The sequence below is a fragment of the Bison bison genome, unplaced genomic scaffold, assembly GCF_000754665.1.
Source record: "Bison bison bison isolate TAMUID 2011002044 unplaced genomic scaffold, Bison_UMD1.0 scf7180017864371, whole genome shotgun sequence".
Classification (NCBI taxonomy): Eukaryota; Metazoa; Chordata; class Mammalia; order Artiodactyla; family Bovidae; genus Bison; species Bison bison.
Window position 1 is genome coordinate 2208749 of NW_011494943.1, and position 22287 is coordinate 2231035.

The following is a 22287-nucleotide window of genomic DNA, read 5'->3' on the forward strand; positions in this document are numbered from 1 at the left end:
TTCGTCCTGACCCAGGGATCAAACCAGCATCTCCTACATTGGCAGGCTGATTCTTTACCACCGAGCCACTAGGGAACCCCATATATTAATATGTAACACACCTGTTTACATCATAATTTTCTAAGACCTAGAAAACCAGATATTAGCCCTGAATTCTTAGCTCTACCTTTGATGTCTTCGCTTCCCTTGTTCCAGAGACCCAATGGACGCAGTTGGAAAACACTCATAAATGTCAGGCGTGGGTGAGTTTTGCCACCTGGGAGACAATGTTTCAAGCTGTGACATATTCCTTGTCTCACCTCCCAAGAGCTTGTGACCGTGGTCCTTGGTTGCCTTGCTGGAGCGGGGAAATAGGAACTCTTCAAATTCCTGAACAAAACGGTATTTAGGCAGTGTAGAAAAACAGAATGCATGATTGCAGCTCTCTCTCTCTGTTTTAATCCTTAGTGGTTCTAATCAGATACGTGAGTGAGCTGGGTTTAGAGGTATGAATTGTTAGAATCGGAAGGGGCCTTAGTCTGATCCTCCTTATTTTAGGAGAACAAAAAGAGGTTCAGAAAGGTGAAGTGACTTCCGAGAGAAGACTCACCTAACTTTTTCTCAGTGGCTTTCCCAGGTGGTGCTAGTGGTAAAGAACACGCCTGCCAATGCAGGAGACGTAAGAAACACAGGTTTGACCCCTGGGTCGGGAAGATCCCCTGGAGGAGGGCATGGCAACCCACTCCAGTTCTTGCCTGGAGAATCCCATGGACAGAGGAGCCTGGCGGGCTACAGTTCACAGGGCCACAGAGTCGGACACGACTGAGCACGCGTGTATATCTGCTCACGGTAGCGCCCGGCAGGCTTTCTCAAATGCAGTGCTGTGGGCATTTGGACCAGACGCTTCTTTCTGCTGGAGGCTGCACGTGGACCGTGGTACTATGGCCACATCCCTGGTCTCTACCCACTGGATGCCACGCTCAGCATCACCCCTTGGTTGTGGTGACCCAATCCACCTCCAGACACTGTCACACATTCCCTGGGGGTCAAAATCACCGCCGGTGGGGACGCTGTACCCTCACCCTTCACCTTGTCCACCCCACGTAATCCTCTAGAGCAGTCCCTCCAGAGCCAGGCTGCCCTAACCTAAGGGCCTCTTTCCACAGTCTCCTCCCTCTCACCTGAGGGCCCCTCCCAGGGGCTCCAGTTTCCCCTGCAGCTGTGAACTCTGGTCTCTGGAATCCAGTTATTCCAGGTCATCGTGCTGACAGGTCTCCTCTATCCCTTACTTACAGCGTGCATTTGAGTGCCTACTGTATGCTCCATGCTGGGCACGGGGGTTGCAGAGATCAGTCTCCGTGATCTCCAGCAGGTCAGTCTCCCGGGGGAGACACAGGTGGCAACAAACAGCTGTCTGCCTCTGGGGGAGTGTCGGGAGGGTGTTGCAGGCAGGGCAATAGAAGGAGGGGATTCGCTCCTCGCCCTGAGGGCGGCCACAGGGATGATCCCAGGACGGAGCCAAGAGACCTAGAGCCTCTTCAAGGACAAATCTGAAGGAGCTAAGAAGGGAATGGATAAGGCGGGCCAGGCAGAGGGAGTGGGGTGTGGGCACAGGGCGGGAAGGAGAGGGTGGGACAAATCAGGAGGGTGCTATCGACATACATACCCTGCCACGTGTGCAACAGGGCTCCCCAGGTGGCCCGGATGGTGAAGAACCTGCCTGCCATGCAGGAGATCCGAGCTCAGCCCCTGGGTCGGGAAGATCCCCCAGAGAAGGGAATGGTGATCCACTCCAGGATTCCTGCCTGGGCAATCTCTTGGACAGAGGATCCTGGCAGGCTATAGTCCATGGGGTCACAAAGAGTTGGACACAGCTGAGTGACTGACACTTCATACATGGGTGAAATGGAAGGCCAGCGGGAAGGTGCTCTACAGCACGGGGAGCTCAGCTCGGGGCCTGTGATGACCTAGAGGGGCGTGGGGAGGTCCAGGAGGGAGGGGGTACGTGTGTGTATGTGGCTGATTCACTTTCTGTGCAGCAGAAACTAATGCAACATTGTAAAGCAATTATACTCCAATAAAAAAATTTAAAAATGAAGGCCAGATTTTTATTATTAGATTATCATATAATCATGTTACAAACATCTTATTTTTAGGATTATTCTGCATTCAGTTCCCATTTAGTATGACTCACTTCTATTTTTAAATTGGTCTCAATGTGTATTTGAAGTTTTTTAAATTTAATTTTTTTCTCCTTCATTATATTCTTGTTTTCGGTTTATCACTTGGTCAATTCTTATATAAACTATTAATTTTCTCAAGAAAGGCATAAATTGGAATCTACGAACATAGGAACATCTGTAAAAAACTATCAGGGTTTCATGCAAAAATGAATTAGGCAGCCATAAAAGTTAGGATCTATTTTTAAAAAAAAAGCCCGGACGGAGCAATCCTGGCTTCCGGCAGCAACACCTGTAGCAGCAACACAGCGTGAGAATGAATTGCAGAGAACTAGGACCCAGGCTTCAAGGAGCCAGGTACACCCAGCTTGAGAGTTTGGCATTGCTCTCGAAGGTGACAAGAAGCTGGGAGAGACTGCCTCGAGTTCTTGTATTCGAGACTGCATTATATTCTGGAAAGATCTGAAGCACAGAAAATTTTAAAGATGAAGAATTCAAAGTAGGAGCACAGGTCACTGGAAGAGAAACACCTGCTGGCCTGCACACTCACCACCAAGGGTGGGGTTCTTCTGGTAGAAGCACGGCCACAGACTCCCCACAGACTCCGAGAAGAGGAACAGCTCCCAAACGTACAGATGTATCAATACAACCTCCTCCTCCACCCAGGAGGGGGCTGGAGGGAGCCTGTTACCACCTGGACAAGAGAACTTTTCCTTTGGGACTCCAAGCCTTTGCAGAGAGGCTGAGTTCCCTGCGGAAATTCAAAGCATGTTTTTCCCACAAAGAAAAAACAATATATGTTGCCAATTGTAAATCACATTGAGGGAACTCTGCTCCAAGTTATGTGGCAGCCTGGATGGGAGGGAGTTTGGGGGAGAATGGACACATGGATACAGTTGGCTGAGTCCCTTTCCCGTGCAAATGAAACTATCATAACATTGTGATCAGCTACACTTTAATACAAAACAGAAAGTTTAAAAATATATATGGTTTAATTTATGGTCAAAGGTAATCAACCCTGATTCTAAAGGAAATCAACCGTGAAAATTCATTTGAAGGACTGATGTTGAAGCTGAAGCTCCAATACTTTGGCCACCTGATGAGAAGAGCAGACTCACTGGGAAAAACCCTGGTGCTGGGGAAGACTGAGGGCAGGAGAAGGGGACGACAGAGGAAGAGATGGTTGGATGGCATCACCGACTCAATGGACATGAGTTTGAGCAAACTCCAGGAGATACTGAAGGACAGGGAGGCCTGACGTGCTGCTGTTCACGGGGTCACAGAGAGTCAGACACGACTGAGCGACTGAACAACAACCAAAGGTCAAAGGTGTTTTGCACAGGTGTGTGTGTGTGTGTGTGTGCGCGCAGTGGCTGTTAAACACATCACTGTCTCTATAGGAATATGAACGGCAGACCGACCTGCAGGACATAAGCCACGTGCTGTGGACCGTGCACACCTGAGCAGAGGAAGTACAAGCACAACCACTGCAGCAAAATGCCCCAGACGTGATGTGACTCAAGCTCTTCAGGAGAGAAGGGAGTCTGGGCCAATTCAAGAGGGAGCAATGCTGCTGACCACATAAAATGCAAATGGTAGTGAGCTCAGGCCCATGTCTGCTCCTCCATCAATGCCTGGAAAAGTGAACTGGATGCGTTGAAATGGATCTCCATGCCCATGGCGTCTCCTACTTAAATGAAACTTAAGGGGAAAAATGCTGGTTCAAGAAGGCTCAGATAGTATGTGCAAGAAAGGGAGGAATACACAGTACAGATTTGCTCAGAAAGATAGTGAAAGAAAGGAAGAAAGGAAAACAGCAAGTCTTTGTATCTGGGCTCATGGGACCGAGCGCCTTCCTTTTAGAGCCAGAAGCTAATATGAACATGAGGTGACCCTGATTAATTCTCATTCATGTCAGCAGAGGGGATCAACTTAAGTAAATTGATGTTAGCTCCATGACCTACTGCATATTTGTTTTAAGAGCTGATTTGTAGCCGAAACATGGTGGCCTTCTTCCCTCTGATTCATCCATTACTCAGAAGGCCCTGGCTTCTTAGAATTCTTAATAAAATTCCAATAGTTTTCATCAGTGGTCATCAAACACAGCTGAACCCTGTTTCAAAGTGCCTCTTTTTGCCTTTCGCTACCAACTTGACCTAGCCCTAGCTTCTCCTGGCTTCAAATCTTGATCATTGAGGGCATATTTATCTTCTTAAAACAAAGCTTTGATTCAGTTACATCCCTTTCCAAAGCCATTTCACCAGCTCCTAAGTACCTGCAGAATAAAGCCCAAGCCTCTGGCTTGGCCCCCACTGTGAATCCCACCCACTCCCACGTCTGCATGCAGTGTAGACAGGCTTCCTTGCCCTCTCCTAAACAGGGCTGCTTCAGATGCCCACCTGGCTTCCCTGATGGCTCAGCCGGGAAAGAATTTGTCTGCAATGCAGGAGACGCAGGTTCGATCCCTGGGTGGGGAAGATCCCCTGGAGGAGGGAGGGCATGGCAGCCCGCTCCAGGGTTCTTGCCTGGAGAATCCCATGGACAGGGGTGCCTGGCGGGCTGCAGTCCGGGGTCAGAGAGTTGGACATGACACGCAGCTGTCCACTGTGCTTGTTCACGCCTCAGGAGGTTCACACTCTCAGTTCCACCCTGGACCTGAAAAGCACCTTTCTGAGTCCGGTCCACGCAGTAAAGCGGGCTGAGCTCACTTGCAAGGAATGTCCCATCCCTGAGAAGGGGCTACATCTCTGCCCACCTGCTGTCCAGCTCCTAGCTGTGAGCATTACCGGCTGACCCCAGGTCCTGGAGAGGGCCTGGCACACTCCAGTGTTTCAACAAAACTCGGTAAACTCTGCTGAACAAATCCGAGACATCTGACTGTTAATACAGCATGACCACCCACTTTCTCCCTGAGGCCAGGGGACTTTCCTAGACCCCTTCAGGTGAGAAACAACATCTAAGCAATTTAACTCTGATAAAGTTTGCTTTGACACATAAAAAGCAGAACTTCCTCCGTGATCCTTCCAGAAATGAGAACTCCGCACCGCTCCCCGCCCCCCCCCGCCCCCCCCGCCTCCACCCTGCCCCAGCACTGAATTTCAGATTCCCCAAAGCGACCTGGACCTCTGCTTACTAAATAAAACTTTGCATCTTCTCTGCAGCCACCTCCCCCTGGCCAAATCACCAGCGAATTCTGCAGGCAAGAAAAAGGTTTTTTAAAAATGGACGTTTGAGGTGGGGGAAGAGAAACGTCTTCAGGCAGGAACCGTCCAACTGGTACTGCCCTGCAAACACGTGAAGCCCGAAACTGACTTTCTGAGCCGGCCGAGTGGTTTTCAGCCAAACCAATGTTTTTTAGCTGCTGTTTCGGGGGCTTTTGGAGAACACAGATGCCCGCTCCCCTCGGCCTTGCCCGGCTTCTCCCATCACCGGGTACCGAGTGCGTGTCCAACTTGTTTACCTGGACGCAAGCTCTGCCGCCTCCAATCTTCCCGCGCAGCGACCCGCGCGACCACGTGTCCTGAAGTCAGAGCCTCACGGACTCCGCGCAGGAACTACACTTCCCAGCGGCCCCCGCGCCCTTCGCAGGAAGGACGTCTGCGCACTAAGATACTCAGTTCCAAGTTTGGAGCTTTTAGCTGCCAGCCCTGGCCCATCATGTAGCTGCAGCACAGCCTTCCCTAACGTTGCAACTGGGGGAAAAATCACTTTCCAGTCTGCTTTGCAAGGCGTGCATTTCCATCTGGATCCCCTGGAAGTCCATCTGCTGCCTCGGTCAAGAGAAACTCCACTTGCATGAAGATTGCACGCCTGCAGCTTGCATCTTTGTTGCAAAACTAGCTACAGAAGAGAAGCCAGGCAAAGTCTTTTGTGCTCCCCTCCCCCATCAAAGGAAAGGGGAAAATGTCTCAGTCGAAAGGTAAGAGCCTATTTGCATTACTTGCAAAAAATGCAAAGGGTTGTGCATGCATTTATGAATGCATGGATGCAATTTACGCCTGGCGATTGCATTTTTAAGTTTGAGGTTTTCCACAGCTCAGTTGCATTTCCTGTTTAGTATGTGTCTTTTTTTTTTTTTTTTTTTTTTTGCAGACACAGAGAGTTCCTGTAAGGCAGGGCTTGCAGTTCAGCTGTGCATTGACGTTATTTGCATTCTTCTGCTAGGGTTGCTGAGCTCTTTTTTGCCTTTTGCCCAGTCAGGAGAGATAGAGCAGGTTGGTAGCGTCTGAATGTGCAATGCTTTATATAATTATAAAATTCTGTAGTATGCACAGATATAATAGGTAATCTTATATGCGACAGGAATACGAACTTTTTAAAAAGTCGGTAGATGAAGATGAAAGGTAAAACTTGAGTTCAACTAGTAGGAAATTAATGTAATTTTATATTCCTTTGGGAATGAACCGTTGCGGTGCTAGTATTTAGCTACATTTCCATTGATATCGCTCTGAACATTAAGCAACTTTTGATTTTTAAAGGAAGTGAAGGTGAGTGATAGCATTTTACAAAAAAGCAGACGAGACGTCTTTCTCTTCCGAGATTTTGCACTTTACGCTAATTGCTTATTGGTTCACAGTATTTAGAAGCAGCAATAAGGACATCGATGTTTTATGTTTTCCCATTTGGGAGATGCTTTGCATCTCCAGGGAAAATATTGGGAGAAAAACTGTACTTCTAAGCTTTACCCCAAGGTGGGGGGACTGCACGGTTTCATTGACAACCATAATGAAATCTTTTAAGTGTGTAATTGCCTATATTTAGCATAGGTCAGAAGTTCAGGGTTATGGTTGTTTTATGTTTTTTTTTCCTTGAAAAAAAATTTTATTTTTTTTACACAGTTGTATTTTACAGACCTAATGTCAGGCTGGGGGGTTAAAAATATAGAGATCCTGAAGTGACATTATAGAGCTGAGGGTATGTTATCAGGTGGCCCTGAGACTGTGACTTGTTTCAGAACAAATCCTCCTTGACCATGGGGAGAGCACATGCCCTGTGAGAATGTATGGAAGGGAGAGGTGGGCGCCAGGGAGAGGAGGGGCTCCGCAGGGTGAGTGGGTGAGTCCCAGGGAGTTCAAGTGTGTCCTGCATGTCCTGCAGCTCTTTGGGGAGCTGTGTCACTTTTTAGTTCTGTGTGATGAGAGTGGGAGTCATACATCTCAGCCCAGGAAGGAAGTAGCATATATTCTCAAAAATTCAAAGTAAGGCTCTTTCCTTCCTCTCGGTATTGGGAGAAAATGGAAATCTGAAAAGCTAAGAGCGCCCAAGTACCTAGAAATTGGCATTGTGAAGTGCCAGTGTTCCTTAATATTGGTAAAACCTGTGAGTACAGTCTCCTAATTGAGCAGAGAAATACTAGCTTAAAAGGGCATTCCAGGCTTTGATGTACGAGAGAGATGGCATCTGGTTACTTTGTATTTGCTGTATATTCACTCACGCATTCGGGTCATTTTAGTATATGAGTGGCTGTGTATCTATGTATATATGTGTGTGTATGTGTTGGGCACAGGATTTGGGGACATATAAAAATATTTCATATGTAAGTGTTTCATTCAAGGAATTTACTTGTGTTTGGTGAAACAGAGCGTGTATGCATATCGTTGGGATGCAAGATAATTGCTTAGATCATGAAGCGACATGGTGCATTTGTAATTTAGAGATGGCAGTGGTCTTCTCTCTGGGAGACAAGAGGGTAGTGCTCTAGTGAGCTTATCTTTGGACTTTACGGTTTAAACTCAGTCATGTTTCTTTGTGAATTTTGGGGGCTCACTCCTAAGGCAGCTCCCTCCTAGCAGAGGAAGTTGGGAAGCTGACAGAGAAGTTAGCGTGACCCTCTTCCATGATGGGTGCTCTCATAATACATCGTGTGCTGGCAGTCCTTCACACGCATCCCCATTTATCCAAGTGGTTGTCTTGATTGGATCCCATGTGGACGGTGCCTCTGGTGTGAACGTGGGATTCCTGTCCAAAAGGAAAACTTTTCGATGGAAGGAAGTGTGTGATTATTTCAGAAATGGCAGAGACTTTTGGCCTGGACTTTTCAGTGTGGACCTGGTCTAATTCAGCTACGGTATTCTCAAATGGCCAAGATTTTTTTTTTTTTTTTTTCACAGTACCAAACTTCTTTGTAATACTATAACCAAATGAAATGAAGGAAAAGCAAAAGGTGGCTACAACCTCATAGTAGTGAAGAATTTAACAACATGTTCAATTCAAGGACCTTTACGAACCTTCTAGATCACTGTAATTCGGTTTTTCAGACCTCTAATTTAAGGCACAGCAGAGGCAAAAGAATTACAGACTCCCCGGGAGCTGGGAGGGCTGGCTGACTCCTCTCCAGCCTCACCAACAGTGAGATTCCCAGAAAGAATTTCTTAAAAAGAAATTTTGTTTTCCACAGTTGTAACTTTAGGTGGTAGGCTTTTCAGCTTGTTTATATTAGCTGTCTGGGGTTGAGCTGACATTTTTCAAATATTAAAGTGGCAGAATGCCTTTTGAGGAAATCTGAAATGTAAGTTAACAGGAAGGGCACCCAGAGAGTGCAGGAATTCCTGCACTTTACCGGAAGACAGGCTACAGGAAAATGTGTCATCTACATTACCCCAGAGAGTAAAACTATTGTTATCAGCCACAATGATCTGAGGGAGGGACGGCCAGAGGGAGGGAATCTGGCATCCCCCAGTTCACCTGAAAAGAGAGAAAAAGTTGGACCCTGTTACCAATGCACTTTTCTCACCCCCTGCTCGACTCACCTTTAAAAAATATTAGTTTGTCTTTGTTTAAAATAGTGGTAGGTACATTGTGTCGTGGGGACTGTGTGTCAGGGACAGTTCAGAAGCCTGTAGAGGACAGTGACAGGCAAGGACTGTCAGGGCACCCACCCCTACTGTGGGCTTTTTGCTTCTGAAATTCACGCCAGCCTGGGAAATGGAAAGTGTACATTTCTCATTCTGTAAATTCCTTTGTTAAGTTGTACCCGAGAGACTTGTCATGCTTAGCCTGTAATCTGAGCCAGTCTGTTTTATAGTCTCGTGCATCTCAGGACATAAAATCAGAAGAGGTGGCCTGGGCTTCCTGGGTTTGTTCTGTAGCCATGTGGCATTCACGACTTTACAACACGCAGGTCAGCAACAGGGCTTCCCCGGGGGTCTCTGGGCGGTAAATCTGATGCTGGAGGAAAGGGTTGAGATTCTTGTTCCTTTGTTTTTCACAGATTAGTATCATTATAACTGCTTTACATTATCTTAAAGTTTGAAAGGTCTATAAGGAATATTTTTAAAACTTAGGAAAGTGCCTAAATAATACTTTATTGTAGAAACAGTTGAAATTGTAGGAAAGAAAAACAAGAATCATTAGTGACTGCAGTGTACATTTAGGCATATATCCTTTTGGACTTTTTTCATATTCTGATATATATGTGAATATGAATAAATCCAAAATGTTTATAAAATGATTTAGGAGCCTTTGGTTCACTTGCCAATAATACTATGAAATAGTCAAAGTTAATATATCGCTACATTAATAATCTAATTCTAATACTAGAATTTATTTAAATAGAACATGAATGTTTATTGGCTTTCAATGTTATGAGCATTGCTGTGATAAATGTCCCAGTTCAGACATTATATATACTATGGCCTTTGACTAAATTCCAGGACATAGAACTACAGGTTACGAATCTCTAATTCTTCCCCATACTGCATTCTTTTCTTCACCTTTTAAAAATAACTCTTTTATTACTATGAAGACAATATATACTCATTGAAAAAAAAATTCAAGCGGAAGAGAAATTCATAAGGAGAAAATAAAACTCGCTCAGAGTCACAGAAGCCACAGCCGATTCCTGCTGACTCTTCGGGGACTCCCTGCGTGTGAACATACGTGCTGTCTTACACTGCATGTGGTATTTCGCAGCTCGCTTTATACTGGATCGTGTATCATCGGAGAGCTTTCCACAGGCATACACGTACAGCTTCCTCCTTCTTTTTAGCAGTTGCTCATTTTAATTTGTAAGAAGGTAACTGTTTCATCCGTCTCCAGTTGGACTCTCAGAGAGTTCCACTTTTTTACAGCTGTGCACAATACTGCCGGGACTATAACACCTTGAACACGTGTGTTTGTACGTCGGCCCAGCTGTCTCTGTAGGATGGATCCCTTGGAGTGGGAGTGCTGAGCGGAGGCTGGCGTGGCTGTGCTGCCCCCCCAGGCTGCCAACACTGCTTCTTACTCTCCAGTGATGTTTGCAAGTGTTCACGTGCTCCTTTTAAGCATCCTGGTAAATGTTGCCATGTAGATTACTCTTCAGAGAGGTGATGCACACGCCTGTATGTAAAATGGAGAACCACCTGAAGCACACAGGCGACTCTACACTCAGTGCTTGGTGGTGACCTAAATGGGAGTGAAGTCCAGAAGAGGGGGCAGCCCGTATGCACACGGCTGGTTCACCTGGCTGCACGGCAGAAGCCAACACAACATTGTAAAGCAACTACATGCCAATAAAAATCAATTTAAAAATAAACAAAATAAAAGAGATAATGAGCAAGGACCTACTGCAGAGCACAGGGAACTCTATGTACTACTCTGTAGTAACCTACATGGGAAAAGAACTTGCAAAGGAACAGATACATGTGTGTGTATAACTGAAGCAGTTTGCTGGACATCTAAAACTGATACAGCATCATAAATCAACTATATCCCAATATAAACTTAAAAAAAAAAAAAAGGTTATGCTCTCTTTCCTTCATCCTGGGTATAATAATTGGAAATTTTTTTTTTTGCCAATTTGATAACAAGTGTTACTATTTTACTCTCATTTGAATTTTTTTAGTGATAAAAAAGTTGAATTTTTCTTTTTGACATCTGTGTTTCATGTGTTTGAATTTTTTTCTCATAAAATGTGTCTTTAAAAATTTTAATTTGGGGATCAGATTATTTTCAGAGTTAAGCCAGAACATTCCAAGATGGCAGAGCTTAGGTAATCATGGGTTCAAAGCCGGGTTCAACTTTCATGCGTCTAAACAGTTTAATTCCCTGGTGAGTTCTAATTTTAATTTTAACCAAAATGTCTTAAGTAAACATATACTTTGTAGACTCATTTTGTTCTACTGTCTGTAGCTATTCAAATCTGGATGACAATAATAAGAAAAGTATAATGATTTGATTTAAATTCCATCTGGAATTTACTAACTTCTGGACATCTGTGCATTTTCAGTTATCTCTACAGGCAAAAGTAGTTTTTCTCTGGTTTCATGAGTGATTCTTACCTAAGCACCTGGTTGTATTATGTGCATCGTGGCAGAATAATTCTTTTTTTTTTTTTTTAGCTTCATGCGTAACAGCTAATCATAAAAGGGGTTTCCTTTGCTAGATTTGTTGGAAGAATGAAGGCAAGGCTCTGTTTTGATGACCTCAGAAATTATATCAAGTCAGTCACCGTTCACATTTTCCTGATACAGCCTTCCTTAGTCAATTCTCCTATTTATGCACCTTGATATGAAGCAGTAGAATGTACAGCTGTGGAAAGGAGTTTTATAATCTAATCATCTCGTTTTACAAAGAGCGAACGGAAGCTCTGAAAGAAGGTGATTTGCCTGAAGACCGAGCCATGGGTGGGACTTACACCTCCTGATTCTTTGCCCCAGCGTTCTTTTCACTCAACCGCACACAAACACTAGGAATCCACATTTATAAAACATTTTTTCCAGAATCTTGAGGATATTTCACATTTTTTTGTTTTGTTTGTTTTTGTGGGAAGCATGCTGGCAGGCAGGGCCGACAGTACAATCAGCAGAGGTGCTTTCTGCACCCGAGTGAAACTGTGATACTTGATCACAGTGGTGGTTTTTTTTTTAATCAATTTTCTGCCAAAGGATATTTTGCAAGTGCTCTCATTTTAATTCCAGTGCCTACACTATACAGCTGCAAATTGTAGCCACTGTAGTTGTTTGCCTTTTATGGATCATCTCTGAAAGCCTCTTGCTAGGTAGCTAACATTTCTTCTTCTGCATCTTGCAACTCTGCCTCTTTGAGCTTATGAGCAATAGGTGCTCAGTGAATGTCTGACAGTGCAAGTATTTTTCATCAGTGGGGCTCTCTATCATTTTTCATAAAAGGTGCGGGGTAATCAAATTATAATGCAGTTTTCCTGTGTTTCCCTTTCCACACTGATGTCTCCACTCCATCTTTGCTTGATTATTTGAAAGTTGCAAGGACAGCATAAAAAGCAACTGAACCATTCCTGAAGAAGTGTCATCCTGCCTGGGCCTTCTAAGCAGGTTTAAAGATTTTGTGATCCTCACTCAGCTCAAAAAATATGCAGGACGAAGATGAGTTGTCTGGAGAGTCCAGTGGGATAGGATTGAAGTGAATTCCTTCATCCCGTGCTGGTTTTAGGAGCTGGTTGGCAAGTCACCTCTGAACTCGAGCATCTGAAAGGTTGTCAGAGATAAGCTGCCAGTTCTTAACAGCTGGCGGCCCTGTGACCAAGCAGGGACCTCTGCCCGGGTAAGCCCCAGTAGCAGGCTCCTCCTGGACCCACCACCACCACTGGCTTTGCTCCATCTCAGTCTTGTTCCCGCTCTGCTTCCTCACATATCTTCCTTCCTGTGAGCCAGTGCCTATGGTTTGGTACACGGTTCCTAAAACCCCCTCCTTCTGCCGTGGAAAGGTATTCACGTTATAACCTACATACACACACACACACACACACGGAGTCTATCACAAACCATCATAATTTAGTCAACTTAGTTCTGAGTTGTTCCTTATCCGATCTCTCAGTCGTGTCCGACTCTGCGACCGCACGGACTGCAGCATGCCAGGCTGCTCTGTCCTCCGCTGTCTCCCAGAGTTTGCTCAAACTCATGTTCATTGAGCCGATGATCTATCGAACCATCTCCTCCTCTGTCACCCATTGAATAGGCTCTTGTTGGATCCCTCTTCGTCTATTTTATTTTCTAGTCTGTATATTTATCCTTAAGTTGGGTTGGGGTCACCCTTGATTTTTCCTTTTTTCCCCAGAGACAATTAGCTATAGATCTGAAGCCATCACAGCCCACACCCGTTACCCAGAGCTATCATCATCCTCATCGCTTATTATTTCTCAGTCACTTTTCAGGTGTTATGCTTTTGAACTTCACCTAAATCCCAGCAGGACAGGTAGGCGTATATGTGCTCAGTCGTGTCTGACTCTTTGCCACTCCATGGACTGTAGCCCGCCAGGCTCCTCTGTCCTTGGCATTTCCCAGGCAAGAGTGCTGGAGTGGGTTTCCATTTCTTTCTCCAAGAAGTCTTCCTGACCCAGCCATGGAACCTGTGTCTCTGGCATTGGCGGGTGGATTCTTTACCCCTGAACCACCTGCAAAGCTCAGGAGGACAGGTACAGTTATTGCTAATTTACAAATGAAGACTCTGGGGCTTTGGAGACTTCACTAACATGCCCGGGGCTGGAAAGCCAGCAGGCAGCCCAGGCAGGATGCAAAGCCTGGCCTGTCTGGCTGCAGGGCCGAAGCTCATCACTGGGGCCAGGAAACCACAGCCTGAAGGCCAAATCTGGACCCACCTGTTTTTTTTTTTTTAATTCATTTATTTTTAATTGAAGGATAATTGCTTCACAATGTCGTGTTGGTTTCTGCCATGTATCCACATGAATCAGCCAGCCTATGAGCCAAAATGGTTTACACATTTACCAATGATTGGAAAAAAGAATTAAAAAGAATAACATTTCATGACACAAGAAAGTTATATAAAATTCGAAGTCAGTGTCTACCGATAAAGTTTTATTGGGACACAGGTCTGCACATTCATTTCTGTGTGGTTGAGGGCTGCTTTCTCCCCGCAATTGTGTAGTCGAATCACTGTGATGGAGACTGCATGTCCTGCAGAGCCCAGAATATTGACTCTCTGGCCCTTTTCAAAAAAAGCTTGGTGACCTTGCCCTTTGTGACTTTCCTCAATCATGTGATGACTCCTGGTCCATATTACATTCCTCTTTGGCTTTAATTGGAAGTCGTTAACCTGGATGGCCACTCACCCGGGACGCAGCCGGTGGCCTCGGGCCCCGCCCACAGGAAGCGTCTGAGTGGCGTTTCTCCCAGCTGTGACACTGGTGGGCCATTGCTCATTTCCGCCCGGCTGAGCGTCCTGGCTCGTTGGCCCATCCCGAGTCCTGTCCCCTATGCCCCACTCTTCCTGTTTGCTTTGCGTTTCTTTTATGTTCTCATCTTTCTTTTCCTGCCCCTTTGAGAAACTGATCATTAGTCTTCCCCTGGTCCCTTCATCCTCCGCTTCTTTGTCCCACATTTTGCGCAAAAAGCCAATGAACTAAAACCAAGGCATGCTCCCACACTGCCTGGCTTTTTGGGTTGGTATCGTGACACAGCTCAGGGCTGCCATCATGTCTTTTGTGTGGCCAAGGACAGGACCCTCCTTCCGTCATCATCCGTCTCACCCGGGCAGGTTATCGCCTCCTGCAAAGGCTGGAGCCACTGTCCCACCTGGGCTCGCGCTCAGTAACTCAATCGTGTCTGACTCATGGCGACCCCCTGGACTGTAGCCCGCCAGGCTCCCCTGTCCATGGGATTCTCCAGGAAAGAATAGTGGAGTGGGTTGCCATTTCCTTCTCCAGGGATCTTCCTGACCCAGGGACTGAACCCGTCTCCTACGTCGGCTCCGTTGGCAGGCAGATTCTTGACAGCTGATGCCACCTGGGAAGCCCATTTTCTCATTTGAGCTCCCCCAAATCTGGATGGACAGTTGCGTTTTGTGTGTGAGGATCCTGTTGCTTTGAGTCGCTGTGTATTAATATTTGAGGTTGTGTATTAATATTTATCAGGGAAGGTCCTGGCAAAGGTTCTGGAAATGAGGGAAGGGGACGACATGGAAGGAGGTAATGTGAAGACAGAGTTGCTTTGGATGGTTGAGCCCAGATTGCTCATCGTCTCCAAAGTGAGGTCTGCTTTAGCCCCCTACAAGGAAGTGCTGTCATTCCTGTGATCCAAGATGGTAGCATCACTGTGGAGGCTTTCATATTCCACATAACTGCACTCAGCGATGAACATATCTCATTCTCACCTCAGCAGGGCCTGATGTGATGATGCCCCATTTTGTATATGAGCACCTGAGGCCAGAGGTTAAATGTCATGGTTGATTGTGACAGAGCAGAGCTTTAATCACGGTCTGTGTGACCCCAGCACCTGATTTCCTGGCTCCTCCACTTGAGGGGCCACTCCATCATAAATGTCTGAACCCATTACCTGGAAGACACGGTTGGAGACAGAAAGCATGGATGGGTTCCGTGGGAACTTGTGCACACCAGGGTCACGTGTTGTCATTAGGAGGGGCTGACCGGTGTTTCCCTGTGGATAGCTTCCTTTTGAGATGTTCCTTTAAGCCTAAAATATTGAGTCTGACTCATCCTGAGAGTTCAGGTGGAATTCCAAGTACAAACTGCCCATTGGTTAAAGGAAGCTGGTTATGCTTGGTCTACTGACACACTGGTGTGTACAGACCAGTAGACAGAAATTTGTTGAGCGTCAGTAATGAATGGCAACCCACTCCATTGTTCTTGCTTGAGAATCCCGGGGACCGGAGCCTTGTGGGCTGCCGTCTATGGGGTCGCACAAAGTCGGACACGACTGAAGCGACTTAGCAGCAGCAGCAGCAGTAATGAATGGTGATTCCGTTACCTGTCTTAGAGTCTGTAACTAAGCAGATCTAAACCTTATGTGTTTCTGTGCACATCGAAGTGAAATTGCTTTAAAACAGTAAGAAAAAGGCATCCAGTCTGGCAACATATCTCAGTAGAGGACTAATGCCTTGTTGGGTTAATGATTTCCTTTTGTCTTGGTTGTTTCTATGTAGATGTGACAAGTACAGTTTCCTTGGAACTGTGAATGAATCTGCATCTTCCCTGTTTTCCTTTTCTACTGGAAGGTGTGGAAGAAACCAGAATTTCCTCTTTTTTGTGTGTGGTTGAAGAGGCAGGTGTGAATCTTCTTTCAAGGCGATGAATTCTCTCCCAGCTTTCTCTCAGAGCAGAACAGTCAAACCCAGGCTCCAGCCACTTCCTGCGATCCCCAAGGAAGCCCTGGGGGTGGATGGCCGGGTGTTCAGGGACAAGCTATTCATTCCTTTCCTCTGCGCCCCCTCCTCCAACCCCGCATGGGAAGGATGAATTAGAGATAAGGGTGAAGCAAGAACCTGGAGAACCAGTAGGAGCAGAATGGTTCAGACCTGCAGCTCCCAAGTCCTACTAAATTTATAGATCAGTCTAACTGGAACTGACTTCTTTACTGCAAGTTTAAGCCTTTTATCCCAAGATAAATATGTGATTTATTTAAGTTTTCTTTTATGTACCTCAATAGAAATATAACATTTTCTCCGAGAAGATTCTGCTGGTTTCTAGTTAAACGTATTCCTAGGTATTTAAAAAAAATGTTTCTATTGCTCCTGTTAACATATCTAGAAGTATATTTATCATAATGATAGTATTAGTTGCTCAGTTGTGTCTGACTCTTTGTGACCCCATGAACTGTAGCCCGCCAGGCTCCTCTATCCATGGAATTCTCCACGCAGGAATACTGGAGTGGGTTGCCATTCCCTTCTCTAGGGGATCTTCCTGACCCAGGGATTGAATCCAGGTCTCCTGCACTGCAGGGAGATTCTTTATTGTCTGAGCCAACGGGGAAGCCATATTTATCAATATCTATCTATATATAGCGATATACAGAGTGATCTTTAAAATATATAATATATAAACAAATAACTTTAAAAAAACACTCTATTTTATATTGGAGTATAGCCGATTAACAATAGTTTATCGGCTATGAATTATAGTCAGTGGTTTCAGGTGGGCAGCAAAGTGACTCAGCTGGACGTTTACATGTATCCCCTCTCCCCCAAACTCCCCTCCCATCCAGGCTGCCACATAACACTGAGCAGAGTTCCCTGAGCTGTACAGCAGGTCCTCGTTGGTTATCCATTTTCTTTTATTTTTTGATTTTTTATTTTTTTTGGTTATCCATTTTAAATGAAGCAGCTAAGCGGATACCATTTTGACTGTTATGTTCAAGATACCTTGTTGGGTGGAACAGACAGAAATGCACTCTGCTCTATTTTTTAACTTACTAGGAGCCTTGAAGAATCTACTTGATTTTTACCTTCCATTTCCTGACCTGCTGAATGGAGACTGACACATTCACAGCATTGTTAAAAAAATTTAGCAAGATGGGACTTCCCCGGTGGTCCATTGGCTAAGACTCTGAGCTCTTAGTACAGGGGGCCCGGGTTGGGGAACTAGATTCCATGCGCCACAACGAAAGGTCCTGCATGCCCCAACTGAGGCCTGGAGAAATCAATCAATCAATAAATATTTTTTAAAAAGATAATATTTGTAAGGTACTTAAAACAGTGCCTGGCACATAGTAAGCACTCAATAAATCATAGCTATTAAAAAGAAAATTAAGCAAGGCTACGCGTGTGATGTGCTTGACGTTTGTTTATTTACACAGTATTTATTGAGACCCCTGCTGGGTTTGAGGCACTGGGCTGTAGTAAGCTCGCCATAAACATAACCCTCTTTCTTTCTCTCCATCTGCTTAAGGAGCTTATAGTCTAGTGGGAGGTAAGATTGCAGAGAAATGTGTAGAATACAAGCTAGAATCTTAGATATGCTTAGAATAGACACTGTGGATTAAAAAGCCTTATAGATGAGGAGGAGATCAGGAACATTTTTACCATGAGTGTGTAAGTGTCAATCAGATTTTCACAGTCGATGAGAATGTCATGACAAAGCTAGACAGCATATTAGAAAGCAGAGATATCACTTTGCTGACAAAGGTCTATATAGTCAAAGCTATGGTTTTTCCAGTAGTCATCTATGGATGTGAGAGTTGGACCATAAAGAAGGCTGAGTGCCAAAGAAATGATGTTTTTGAACTGAGGTGTTGGGGAAGACTCTTGAGAGTCCCTTGGACAGCAAGGAGATCCAACCAGTCCATCCTAAAGGAAATCAGTCCTGAATAGTCATTGGAAGGACTGATGCTGAAGCTGAAACCCCAATACTTTTGCTACCTGATATGAAGAGCCAACTCATTGGAAAAGACCCTGATGCTGGGAAAGATTGAAGAAAAAGGAGAAGGGGGCCACAGAGGATGAGATGGCATCACCAACTCAATGGACATGAATTTGAGCAAACTCCAGAAGATCGTAGGGGCTTCCCTCTAGCTCAGACGGTAAAGAATCTGCCTACAATGCAGGAGACCTGGGTTCGATCCCCAGGCAGGGAAGATCCCCTGGAGAAGGGAATGGCAACCCACTCCAGTATTCTTGCCTGGGAAATCCCATGGACAGAGGAGCCTGGCAGGCCTTGAAAAGAGTCCACGGGATCACAAAGAGTTGGACATGACTTAGTGACTGAACGACAACAAACACAGGCCGAACAATTTCTTAGAAGAATGAAAAAAGAGAAGATGGCCTTAGGAAAGTCTCTGGAGTTTCGAAGACCTTATGTATGTTTTCTAAGAACTTCCTTTTTCTACTTACCTCAATACTGTACTTACTGCTTATGATCACAATAGGTTAACAAGCGAGACGTGTCCTATGTCATACTTTTAGGCGTTTTTTTTTTTTTGGATGTGGAAACTCCAGGAAACCTAGAGGTTAATAGTTAAACAAGTATATCATATCAGCTGGGTTTATGGGCACAGTGTAATTATATAAGCAAGCTGTTGGTTCAATAATCAGCGTCTTTGCTAGGTCACAGAATACTTTCCAGAGCATGACCACAGCTGCAGTTTCATTTTTTTATAACCTGCCAACCTGCCTTTTCCATTTCTCAGTCCCTTCTCCCTTTTCTAGAATCATCTGAAGGCAGTTGAAAAGAAGGAAAAACATCCTTCAAATTCGCCTTTTACTTTTGAAAAGTGAAAGTGTTAGTCGCTCAGTCGTGTCTGACTCTTTGTGACCCCTTGGATTGTAGCCCGCCAGGCTCCTCTGACCATGGAATTCTCCAGGCAAGAATACTGGAGTGGGTTGCCATCTTCCAGGGAATCTTCCCAACCCGGGGATTGAACCCTTGTCTCCTACATTGGCAGGGAGGTTCTTTACCACTGAGCCACCAGAGATGCCCCCTTTTACTTTGACCTGAGGAGAAATGCTCTAGAAAGTTCTTTGTTTTACCAAACTTACTTACTCAAGCCTGATACCAGGGGCTGGCCAGGGAGTTCATACATTTTTTGTGTGTTTTTAATTTCAGGAAAATTCCATGTAAAAGAGAAATATATTTAATACAGTTGGCATTTCCATACAATTGTTAGGTTACATTCGTTTTTTTCTTTCATTATCTTGGTTTGACAAACACAGTGGCCTACAGCTCTGGAGTTCACAATAGACTATTTCTCGGTGTAGTGAGTACTGAGTCAGCTTCTTTCTCCTCGGTGACTTCAGTCAACTCATGGTCTGTGGAGTGGAGTAGGTGGGTGGGTTGATCACTGCCCCCCTGCCCGCCCCCTAGTCTGAGTCAGGAAAACCATGGGGCAGCTTGTGCGTCGTCACCTTGCTGAGCAGTTAAAAGAGACCACGTGACCCGACCAGGGGGATAGGACCTGCCAGGTCTGTGATCTCCCGCAGGTGGCTTGCCAAGTCTCCTTGCTTGGGACTTTGCTCCTGAGTAAGCTTCTATTTTTATAGATAAAGAAGGGGGAACATGTAGATTTAATTCTGAAATTGATTTAAGAATGAGATGGAAATTTGGATATGTCAGGGTTGTTATTTTTTAGTCGCAAAGTCGTGTCCAACTCTTTTGCAACCCTGTGGACTGTAGCCTGCCAGACTTCTGTGTCCATGGGATTTCCCGGGCAAGAATACTGGAGTGGGTTGCCATTTCCTCCTCCTGGGGATCTTCCTGATCTAGGGATGGAACCTGCGTTTCCTGCATTGGCAGGCGGGTTCTTTACCGCTGAGCCATCTGGGAAGTCCACGTTTAGGGTAGGATGATGTTTTTTCAAGTTACATTTCAGTCTTTCTTTTCTGATGTGACATATCTAAGGATAAGACCTCAGGTGGATGAGACTGCGTGTGGGAGGCCGAGGGCCAGGTATTGATATTTCACGGTTGACTTTAACATGCATTATTGAAGAATTATATAAATAATCTGCAGCTTGCCCTGGGCTCGGTGACTACAAAGTCAGCTAGATTTCCATCTCTACCTTCAAGAAGCTCACCGACTGGGGGGATGTGTTGGTTTGCAGGGGCCGCTGTAATGGAGTACCGCTGATGGGGTGACTTGCACAACAGAAACGCGTTGTCTCTCGGTTCTGGGGGCGGGAAGTCTGAGATTCAGGTGTCAGCAGGGTAGATTCCTTCTGAGAACTAACCAGGGACTGTCCGCTCTGCTTCTGGGGGCTTGCCGGGGGTCTTTGGCATTGCTTGGCTCCTAGAAGCAGCTCCCAGATCCTTGCCTTCACTGTTGCCTGGACTTCTCCCGTGGAGGTGCCTTTGTCAGATTTCTCCTTTTTATCCACGCATCAGTCCTGTTGGGTTGGAAGTTCACCCTAATCCTGTGTGACTCATTTTGATGATATATTTGTTGTGGTTCAGTTGCTCAGTCATATCCCACTCCTTGCGACCCCAGGGACTGCAGCCCACCAGGCTTCCCTGTCCTTCAGCACTCCCAGAGTTTGCTCAAACTCATGTCCATTGATGATATATGCAACCGCCCAATTGCTCTGTCAGAGAAATTCTCCCTTTCTGAGGTGCTGGGCGTCAGCAACTTGGGGGAAGGGCCACAGTTCAGTCCACAGCATGAGAAGACGAGCATGTCAGCAGGTTAACGCTACGGCATATGACTCGAGTGTCTGTTCTGGTACGAGGTGCAGAGGCAGGAGAGGGCACCCTCCTGAGGGAGAGCCTGTGGGTCTGGGGGGGATGCCACCTTGGCAGAACAGAACTTCGGGTTTGGTGCTTTTTGCAAGAATCAGCGAGTAAGATGGGAGACTTGCCCTGTGGTCCCTGAGCCCACTACCTGCTGTTTCATCTGATTTTCTGTCATTAGTGACAGACCGGATTCTTCTAAATTAGGGGAGTGGGGGGAGGTGTGTGTGTGAAGGTGGAGCCCCCCCACACACACGCTGTTGCTGTCTTGATTCCCCAAACTTAAATCGTGCCTGGTGGTGATGACGAGACCGGCAGGGTGACCCTGTCAGAGGTCGTCCCAGGCCCTTCCGTGTGCAGACGTGGGGGTGGGCCTGGGGAGTTGGGGCCTATCCTGCTTTGTAACAAACGGTTCCAGTCCTCACGGAACAAAGCTTAAGAGGGACTGGGAGTGAGTAAGAACCAAGGATCTGTAGCCAGGCAAAGCTTATTTTTAGCAAAGGCCTGTAAGCCTTAAAAAAAAGTACTACTCGAGTGTTACCAAGCTCTTCCAATATTGATTGTTAACAAGAAGTCTTTTCAACTTGTGTGTCTATTTATTCCTGTTAATTGTTGTTTAGTCATGTCCGAATCCGTGCGAAGCCACGGACCGTAGCCCCCAGGCTCCTCTGTCCCTGGGATTCTCCAGGCAAGAACACTGGAGTGGGCTACCATGCCGTCCTCCAGGGGATCTTTTGGACACAGGGATTGAACCCATGTCTCCTGCACTGGCAGGCGGATTCTTAACCACTGAGCCACCTGGGAAGCTCATTCATGTTAATAGGCAGTTTTATTTTCTTGATGTGGTTCTGAGTATGTTTAGCACAGAATTTTGACTCAGAGTACCAGGACCAGTTTCAGGAAGAGGGGACAGTAAAGGATGAAATGGTCAGGATGTGTTAGATGAGGTGGCAGGGGAAGGTCAGGGGAAAGGGACTTCCCCCCAGGTTAGGACAGATGTCCGTCATCTGTCCTTGTGCTGCCATGGGGGCACCCTGCTGATGGGGCGGGGCCAGGGGGCACCCAGAACAAGCCACGGGAAGGTAAGACCTCCCCCAGAGGTGGGTGCAGGGTCTGGGGGCAGGTGATCCAACAGAAAGGGGACAGGTGGGCAGGAGGGTGTGGCGGTAAGGCGAGAGTTAGGTGAGTGACGATGGAAGGGAACAAGGAAATACTCAACAGGGCCGTCAGTTGGGAAGCAGGGATCAGAGAGGGAGACGCCCTG

The 22287-nt window shown here is 46.0% G+C and overlaps 1 protein-coding gene across 1 annotated transcript in view; it reads left to right on the forward strand.

The window, feature by feature from the left end:
- The first annotated feature begins 5762 nt into the window (after window positions 1–5762).
- MAP2K6 (mitogen-activated protein kinase kinase 6) overlaps window positions 5763–22287 on the forward strand; it is a 106431-nt gene continuing 89906 nt past the window's right edge. Inside the window, exon 1 of the mRNA XM_010856079.1 lies at window positions 5763–6078. Within this exon, the coding sequence (XP_010854381.1) occupies window positions 6063–6078 (16 nt within the window). The 5' untranslated portion in view covers window positions 5763–6062. The remainder of the gene's footprint in view (window positions 6079–22287) is intronic.